The sequence below is a fragment of the Rhinopithecus bieti genome, unplaced genomic scaffold (genome assembly GCF_001698545.2).
Source record: "Rhinopithecus bieti isolate Rb0 unplaced genomic scaffold, ASM169854v2 scaffold_30846, whole genome shotgun sequence".
Lineage (NCBI taxonomy): Eukaryota > Metazoa > Chordata > Mammalia > Primates > Cercopithecidae > Rhinopithecus > Rhinopithecus bieti.
The window spans coordinates 398,399-408,627 of record NW_016814438.1 but is presented as its reverse complement, the minus strand read 5'-3'; the positions used below and the strand labels follow the sequence as shown (position 1 = coordinate 408,627).

Here is a 10,229-nt window from a genome sequence, read left to right as displayed (position 1 = left end):
AAAAAAAAAAAAAAAAAAAAAAAAAGTTTTATGAATATTAACTTTAATGGTTAAACAATAAACCATCATGTGAATATATCTTATATTCCATACCCTTCTGTTGCTGAACATTTTGTTTTGTTTTATTCTGTTTTGCTCTTATAACAAACCGCAATGACTTTCCTCTATAGAAACCTTTGGACATATTTTTTATTTTCTTCTTCAGATAGCACACTAGAGTAGAATTGCTGAACCAAAGACAGAATTACTTCTAAAACTCCTAAAATATATTGCCAAATTGCTTTCTTGAAATGTTTTAAGGAGGTTTTACACTCCATAGCACCAGCAATATAGTGTCTATTTCAACATACCACAACTAAATTGTGATTCGTCAATTTCAAGATCCTTTATTTTTTAAATAGGTAAAGGGAATGTATCATTTAATTTGTGTTATTTTTATTCCTAGTGTGGTTAAATATTTATATGTGTGCTTGTATTTGTCATTTGTATTTTCTCTTGTGATCGGATACTAATTGTCTTTGTTTTCTACTAAAATGTTATTGTATTTCTTATTGAGTTGTAGGAGCATCTTTAAAATATTGATAAACATAATTGAGCAAATGTTTTCCCCAGATGATTGCTTATTTATGAGTTTTTGCTTCAGTGGTTTCAAATTTTTTATGTAGTCAAGTCTCTCATCTTTTATGTGATTTCTTCCATTTATTTCATGCTTAATTTTTTTTCCATGAAGATTCTTAGTTAACTATTAACCTGACTTTTTGTAGATCTATATTTATCCTATGAGATCAATTAATTTTTTTTAATCGATACAAAGTCTTTAAAAGCAGGCTTACAAAAGTGTAAGAGTTTAAACACTAGTATAGGACATATTGAACCTTCCTCAAATAATTCAAATCCATGTCTCAAAGGCCTTGATCTGGCCATAATATTGACCCTGTCACTCTTTGCCAATATTTGTTTAAACAACGTTCAGAAAGCCACAAAAATAGTACTATAACTGGACACCCTCACCCAATACCAAAAACAGAGATCACTCTCCCTTTTGTTACAATCACCACTGTCAAGGTCATTAATGTTCAACTTCTTATTCCAATGAAACACTCCATAACCCATTTACAACCCACTGGCATGAGAGAGCCCAATTTTGTTGAAACCCAAGCGTTTTTTAAGGAAATAAGTCATCTGAATATTCAAAACAACTTCAAATGATGCAGCTCTTACTCTGCCCTTTCTCTCCTCAATCTTCCAATAAACTCCTCAATAAACACAGTAAAATATAACTGAAAGTGATGTTTACATAGAAAAAATAGTGAGCCAACCCTAATTTCTACTTTTAAACATAAGTATTTGCAGACTGTGGTACCTAAACTATTATTAATAACAAATTACTTATGACCCAGCAATCTGATGTGACAGCACAGCTGTGAACCATACAGAAAAGCAAACCGTTATAAAGATCCAGGTACAAATCGGGCGTTAGAGTTCGGGCTGCTATATTGTTAAGGGCAGTGAAAATAATTGAGAAGTTCAGAGAAAGTCATCATCAACCTCCAGGGCTATTAAAGAGGATCAATTACCTTTTAAATATACAGAGCAAAAGTGAATCTTTAGAAGGTGCCTATGCAGTACCTTTTGTGAGACTGAAAGCTGTCGATTGTTACTTCCTTTGTTCAACCCTCTTGTAGAGAATTCACATTACCTGAAAGTGCTATTGTGTGAACTGACTGATTCTAAGTGAGTGGGTGACGAATATTATTTGTATGAATTCTCACAAAGGGGAGCAACATTTTCTGAGGTTGTGCATCCTTGTGAGCTCAAGTGTCTAAGAGTGATCATCAAGATAATAATAATGGCTCCCTTTTGGTGAGCTCTGAGTGAGTGCCATGGACTGAGCTAAGTGCTTTATGCACATTCTTCCTATTTCTCACAGTCTTCCTAAGGCTGATATTACTATTCCCACTTTCCAGGTGAGGATGTTAAGAAATAGCAGAAGGTCATGCAAGGTAGAATTTGGAAGAGCCAGATCTAAACCTAGTTCGATTTGCTTGTACTTAACATGGTGCTCATAATAATTTAGATCTATGCCTAATTTTGCAATTTATAATTTTTCTGATATACAGAAAAAACTTTTAAAATATTATTTTAGGTCTATAAATGAGAAAGCTAAGATTTCCAAGAGTTAAGTAAGTGTGGTGCAAATCGGCATCTACTCCAGCTTCCCTAGTGGAAATTCTTGAGTGCTCAGTTCAATGGTGCTTGGAATTAGGGGGGCAAATAAGTTCTTACAAATCACCTAGATCAATCCCTCCCCTAGATGTCTCTATATCATATTTTAAGGCCCATATAACATCTTAATCAAGTGACTAATACTTTTCTGCTTAAAGTTCAGTATAAGAGAAGTCAGCCTCTTTCTTAATCATTTTTATAATGTCATTTCACATGTTGAGCCACATAGTTCACAACCTGATCCTACTACTCTTTTAACCCCTAATTACGTTTAGGGCTTCCCAAAATCCTACCCTTAAGAGTTATTAGCCCAGCCCTGGAATTCAATCATCTTATACTTTTCCAAATCGTTGGCCCAATAAACAGTGTATTATTTATAAAGAGGAGCATGAGGCAACCTTTTAAAGTTACAATCCTTTTTCCTCCAATTATGTCTGGCAATATATTAGATACTTAGGCATCTGAGCCCTTGACATCCCAGCTGCTATAATTAATGCAGTTTGGTTCTATATTCTGCAAATACAGGGCATGCAGTGGGATGACCACCTCCCATTAGGGCAACCAAAGAAGACCATAGCAGGATAACCTTTGGAGAATCTGAAAGGTCTGCAGATTTAGCTATATTAGTCTATATGATAAAGAAATTTATGCTCAAAATCATATACATATATGACCCAAATCCATCTTTTGTAATTTTAGATGCCCCTTTTAGTTCTGGCTCAGGAAAAGAGAATAAAAGGTACTGATCACTTTTGTTTTTCACAGTTCCTTTCATTTTCTATGACAGTACTTCAGTAATACATTCTTGCATTCACGAAAGTAATGAGGAAACAAAGACACAGGAGATTTGGTCCTGATCTTCCAGGATCTAATATTCTAGAGAAGTAGAGAGCATTGTGAATGAATAAAGACAGTACAATGAGTTGAGGTCCCTGCCTGAGACAGCCTGAAGGCTTTGAGAGCCCTTTGGTAGGGAGTTAGAAAATTCAATGAAGTGTAAGTCACTCTCACTGTTATCTCTAAGAGAAGAGAGTCATATTCCTTTGACCTTGTCGCTTCAGGTGCTACACAGATGAAGACTATTTACACTCACAGTCATTATTATCACTGTCTTAAACATTTATTATCTCTGATACAGGGCCAGGACTGTAGTGAGGTGAGTGAGGTACTCATGTTGGATGCAAAATTTAAGGGAACACCAAGAAACAGCAATTAAGACAAAAATACTTTAATGAAATATTTTAGAAAATGAAATTAATGCAAAAGAATTTATAATGAACAAAATATCAAACTTTTAAAGATAGAATTAGTCTGGTATTAGTCTCAGGTACTAGGAAATTACATAGAGGCCCAAGATTTTGTCTGTTGGCTTTGGAAGGTATAGTCTAGTTGAGGTGATGTGAAAGAGATGTGAAAATAAACAAGGTGCCTGTTTTATTTTCACTGTACTGATTGCAAACATGAGATGAGATCTAACTTCCAATAAGGAGACATGGTGGGAGATTGGTAGTTGATTGACAACTAATGTCATATGGGAATCATCAAAGAAATTCAATAGCATGATCTCTCATAACCCAGTTGAAAGAATGAACCCAGACAGTTATTCTAGACTCAAGGTACCTCTAGACATTTTTAGCAACAAAATTTGATAGAGCTTCACTCCGGTGCTCTATAATTAGTGGACACAGCTACAGCTACCTTCTCCATGTTTGCATCCTTTCCTTATTCTGTTAACTGATAATTTATTCTCCTTTATTCGCATTATTCACCTTCTACAGAAGAATCCAAATGGTCTAGGCCTTTTCTTTTTTTCTTTCTTTTTTTTTCTTTTTGAGTCCCACCATACAGATCATGGTTGCAAGGTGAGGGGCCCAATCCTGATCCAATGGTCTAAACTGCTTTGGTTAGGGAGGATACTGAATTTGGTAGTGGCAAGTTGTCCAAATGGGAAGGAGCAGTTATAGGCAAGGTAGTTTTCCTAAGAATAAGGTATAGATGAAGCACCTCCCTCCAACATACACTAGTATTGTGGATTAGCAATTTAAAATGACAAGGAAATAGAACAAATAGCAAGTGCTAATGGAGTTCAGAGAAAAGAGAGATCACCAAGGGCCAGGGTGTGCTAATTATATACTGTAAGAACCTGCAATTATAAATCCGTAGATATGCAAATAAATGCTGATGGCTCAGCAGATGAGCAACAAAGTCATTATCTATGGCTCTTTATAAATGGACAGCAAGATAAATGATTTGTTTATAAATTCACTTAGAGATTATACCAGTATCTTCGAATGCTTTTCCCTCCTTCTGGGGGCATCCACAGTTAGACCTCTTGGATTGGATTTCCATATTCACTACCTTCTGACCTAGGCCATTCTGGCAGTTCCAAGCAGGCCCTTTCAATTATGACTAGCTGATTCACGCTGCCAAAAGTCATTTCCCCTTGGCACTTCCTTAACTAACTAAACGGGAAGTGATAGTGGCATCTGTTCTGCCACCCAGATCCGTGATGGTTTATAAAATGGCATTTCTTGTTTGTCTGATGGGGAGAGGTCACACAGAATATAACTGCAGGGAAAGACTAAGAATGCTGACTCCCAGTATTAGGCCTTCTGGAACTCAGGGCTGAGAAGTCTGTGAGGAGCCCACTGTGCCCACTGGAGTGACTTTCACAGGAACTGTAGGCAGGCATTGCAGTGGCTAAACTCAAACACACAAGAAACCTATCCCTTTGAGGGCAGATGAACCATGCACACATGCTTTAATTAAGTACTTAAAGCCAGTCAGTTCATGATGATGTTGGGATTCTGGTTTTACTGGTATAACCTGTGAGAATTTATAATGGCCTAAAAAATTTAGGGTAACTTATGGCTCCCTTGAAAGAATCAGAAGGTTTTTTAAAATTTCCCTCAGCAAAGAATGGTAAAAAAAAAAAAAAAAAAAAAAAAAAAAAAAAAAAAAAAAAAAAAAAAAAAAATTTTAAAAAAAAAATTCATTTAAAGAAACATTTACCAAATACCTACTATGTGCCATTTCTGTGTTCAGATTGTAGCCTGTGTTGTACTTTCTGTATACTGCACTGTGCTCTAGTACATAATATACATACTGTATGATAGAATACATGACAGAATCCTAGCACTGTAATAACACCATTAGACAGAAATCTTCAAACATGAACCCCATTTTTATGCCACTTGAAAGGAGATTTTCACTGATATTTTTAACGTTGTTGTTTGATTGCAAGAGAACTTTGTCAATATTGCAAGAAGACTTTGTCAAATTTTCAAGTGGTTTGTTATGTTTTGGTATCTTTTAATCTACCCATCTTCTGAGATATTAAGTGTTCTCATAATCAACAAAAGAAACTGGATTTAATATCTCTATTCTTTAGCCAGTGAATGTACAAAATAACAAGTAAATAAATAGGGAAGAAATAGAAGGTGAAACAAAGGTAAAATGTACCTGCAATATCAGTAACTGTTTCTCTGTGTTGATAAGACTTTGAAAAGTGAAGAATTAAGCTTAGCAAGTATTGGTCCACTATGAAACCATCCTGAAGGTGACTGAAAGCAAAAAAAATAAGAGCCTTCTTCTAAAATCCAAGGTATTAAAGCCTGCTCCAAACACCAAATCTACTAAATATGTGAATCAAATGATAATATTATATTCATAAAATGGTTCCAAAAAGATTCAAATAAAAGTTTCAAGAGTTCAACCCTGGACAGAATACAGGACCTCATTTTCATTGGCTTGAATTTATAATCATTTTCAGAAAGTAAAATATTTTCTCTTTATTCAGTTGAATACAATGTAACCAGGAATTTCTAAAAGATCTCCATTAGCCAGTTTTGATTGTGAAAATTTGACTCAAAATATGGTGCTACTGAAGTAAAAGGACTAGGAGAAAATTAGAAACATCATTTTCTTAGTCTGTAGAGTCAACATCAGACTGAGAAAATTGGATCAGCTCTCCCAGGCAGAAACAACGTTACTGAGATGACATTATCATGAGAATGTTTTACGATCTAAAAGAAGTCACTGAATCCTTTCTTCTAAGGTTCTGTGCTGGCAGTTTAGATCAGCTGCCATTTTATGTATAATAATATTTTCAAATTAAGATGCAGAGATTTCTCCAAATAGTCATAGGCCCAATTTACAGAAAATAGCATTGTTTACATTTCCTATGTATACAGAAGATATTAGATGGACTCCAAACATAATTAAATACATTAGCATTTGTAGTAGGCCTTATTTATACTTATTTCTTTGTATTAGATGTGCAGTCTTAAATTTTGTAGGAGTATATCTGTTAAGATTAGGTCCCATTTATAGAAGAAAAAAAAAATGATCCTAGCTTGAACAACACAGTTTATCTTTATCCACAGAGAAGAAATTCAAAGGTAGCTAGTCCAGAGTTGGTATAGTGCCACTCCATATCATCAGTGACACAAGTGCTGTCTTTATATTCCATTATGTGTATTTTTTGGCTTTATCCTCAAGTTTGCTTCATGGTCTTAGATGACCAGTGAAGCTCCACCCATCATGTCTGGGTTCCGGGTGAGTAAAGGGAGGAAATGTGAGAGAACAAAATTTCAAGAATTCCAGCTAAATGAGCTTCCTTATAAGCAGCTATTCCAGTTCACCGAACGCTTCAGAGCACTCAAATCACATAGGACTGAACATTTTCATGGGGCCATATTTACCCACAAAAAAGTCTGAGGAATAAAGTCTTTATTATAAGAAAAGTTACGGCCGGGCGCGGTGGCTCAAGCCTGTAATCCCAGCACTTGGGAGCCGAGACGGGCGATCCACGAGGTCCAGGAGGATCGAGACCATCCTGGCTAATACGGTGAAACCCGTCTCTACTTAAAAATACACAAAAACCTAGCCGGGCGACGAGCGGGGCGCCTGTAGTCCCAAGCTACTTGGGGAGGCTGAGGCAGGAGAATGCGTAAACCCGGGAGGCGGAGCTGCAGGAGCTGAGATCCGGCCCACTGCACTCCAGCCTGGGTGGCCAGAGCAAGACTCCGTCCTCAAAAAAAAAAAAAAAAAAAAAAAAAAAAAGAAAATGTTACAAGTGGAAAATTGAGTTTCTTCTAATAACAAATCAAAAAAAATGGCATTGTTTTTACTTTTGCATATGGTGAAATGCTACTGGTTGCACACGTGTTCCTTGTATATACTAACCATGCATATCTTTCTCTTCCTCTTGTATCACCAGGCCTCCGGAACCTGTTTACAGCACTGTGAACAAACTATGTGATAAGCCTGCTTCTCCCAGGCACTATTCCCCTGTTGAGTGTGACAAAAGCTTCCTTCTCTCAGCTCCCTATTCCCACTACCACCTAGGCCTGCTCCCTGACTCTGAGATGACCAGGTACTGCATGCGCTTCCTCACTTCATCTTCTCCAATTGCATGTGCTTCCACAAGGATGAATGGGTAGAATCCGCCTCTGCTCACTTCTCTTGCACTAAACATCTTCCCCAAGTTGGAGAGATGTTCTGCTGTTCCCTTGGTGCAATGGGAGAAATTAAGAACGTTGCCTTTTTGTTTTGTTTTGTTCCCTGGAGTGATCACAGAGCACTTAGACATGATCACATGATGCTCCACATATTCCTGGTTCCTATACATTTTAATAAGGTATTAATTATATTTTTCTAGAAGAATTAATTTTGGAACTTAACACCATTTCATTCATACAGAAGGATGAGGCCGGGCGCGGTGGCTCAAGCCTGTAATCCCAGCACTTTGGGAGGCCGAGACAGGTGGATCACGAGGTCAGGAGATCGAGACCATCCTGGCTAACACGGTGAAACCCTGTCTCTACTAAAAAATACAATAAACTAGCCAGGCGAGATGGCGGGCACCTGTAGTCCCAGCTACTCGGGAGGCTGAGGCAGGGGAATGGCGTAAACCCGGGAGGCGGAGCTTGCAGTGAGCTGAGATCCGGCCACTGCACTCCAGCCTGGGCGACAGAGCGAGACTCTGTCTCAAAAAAAAAAAAAAGAAGGATGAAAGGGAACATTTGTTGAATATTTTTAAATAATATTTAATAAGTGCTTACTCTGCTCTAGGCATAATGTGGCCTAAGAAATATGTACTATTATCACCATTTAATATTTTAGCTAAAATATTAGATTAATATCACCATTTAACTGAGTCCTTAAGGTATTAAGCAACTTGTCCAAAACTACAGAATCACTTGGTTCCATCTTACCACACAGAATATAAAATTAATGTTTATATTATGTTATCATGCTAGGTGTATACATATATATATATTCTCGTATTTACTGCTCCCAGCCTATTTAAAGAAATAGATGTTCAGAGAGGGTTAAAGGCATTGCCCTCAGTATGATCTTGCCAATAAATGTGGAGTCCAAATTTGACCTTAGAATGTTTTGAGTCTTTCAATAACTTTGTAAAGAAATTAGTCTAAGTCTGAAAGTTGAACACAATTCTGTGTTAGTGTTCCAAAGCATATATATGAAAATAACAAAAAAGACCTCATCTTTTCATAGTAGCCTGAGTTGGAGAGAGAGGAAAGCAAGAAAAATAGAATTCAGTGTTCCACAAGGTAGTTCCAATTCAGTCTAAACAGAGATCCCAATTGTAATGTTTCTACACAGAATGGGGTGTCTATATAATGTTTTCAGACAGGAATATCTTCATAATACTGTTAGGGCTGAGAAAATACAGACTTTAGAATGATTCAGAGTGAAGATGGATATATCAAGACGGTCTGCTAAGAACATCATCTTTATTTTTTGATATTTTGAAAGAATAAGTTTAGAAGTCAATGACTGTTCTATCTAGGAGAGTTGAATAATAAATTTTAAATTACATCTAACATTTCCAGAAATAAATGAGAAAACATGTTTTTAACTATGTAAATCAGCTAGGTCATTTTATTAATTTGCAATAATTAAAGTCTAATAATATTTCAGAATACTTTATAAATATTAAATCCACCTATATTTTTAACAAATCATTAAAACTATTTCTTGATACAGTGAACTATGCCATTTTAAAGCTAAAAGGTCAAAGTCACCATACCCCTAAGGAAATGAGAAGAGTCACATACCTGTAATGACTTGCTGGTAATTATGTAGCTATACTCAGCTACATAAGGATGGCTCACATTTATTGAGCTCTTCTGTGCCAGGCATTTTGTTAAGTACTTCTTATGAATTATGTATTTTAATCTTCATAATAACTTTATGAGGTAGATGTTATAATTATATTTGTTTTGCAAATGAGCAATTGAGACTTGATAAGTTGCCTGACTTGCCCAAGATCATCCACTAGTGACAGAACTGGGATTCAAATCCAGATGATAACTGACCTGGCAGACCATTAGCCATTTTTGCTCACTGGAAAAAAATTTCCACCCATTTCTCTTTTTCTGTCCTTTCTCTATCATTACCCTGACTTCTCATATACCTTCCCTTCTTCTGGCTCTGTGTCAGTAAACATTTTTTTTCTTTTTATCCTGTGTTCCTTTTTTATTAACGTAAAAGTTACATTGGTTTCCTTCCACTTCACTGGGGATTTTGAAGCATCGCTCCTGAAAAATTCACCAATAAGTAGCCGATAAGAGTTTACCTCTATGTGAACCTACCAGATATGATTCTTTTCAGCTCGCTTTCTGTCATCTGTATCATGAATACAATAGAGTTATTTATTTTTCAAATAAAAACATTATGATACAATGTTGAATTTTTTTTTCAAATGACACACCCTGTCTAGTTCTGATATGCACCAGGCCCCAACCCCCATCCATCATTCCCCTTTTTGGGAATTCTATTTTCAATTTATTCTATTTTGGTCCCCTTTCTTCTCCTTTTTTCTTTTTCCATTATCTTATTCTTTATCTTATCTTTGTAGAAAAAAAGTCATAAAAACACAAAAACACACAGACAGCTATTTTAGTGGCCTTATCACGAGCAGTGCATTGATACCAAATTCTTTTTTCTTTTTTTTTTTTATTATACTTTAAGTT

At 36.1% G+C, this 10,229-nt stretch overlaps 1 protein-coding gene across 6 annotated transcripts in view; it reads left to right on the top strand.

Annotated features, from left to right (window-relative positions):
* Positions 1-10,229, top strand: part of DLG2 (discs large MAGUK scaffold protein 2) — a 2,095,027-nt gene that overhangs the window by 1,767,328 nt on the left and 317,470 nt on the right. For all 6 annotated transcript variants that reach the window (XM_017850883.1, XM_017850879.1, XM_017850882.1 and 3 more), the window contains one exon: positions 7,448-7,603. In XM_017850883.1, coding sequence (XP_017706372.1) covers positions 7,448-7,603 — 156 coding nt within the window. The remainder of the gene's footprint in view (positions 1-7,447; positions 7,604-10,229) is intronic.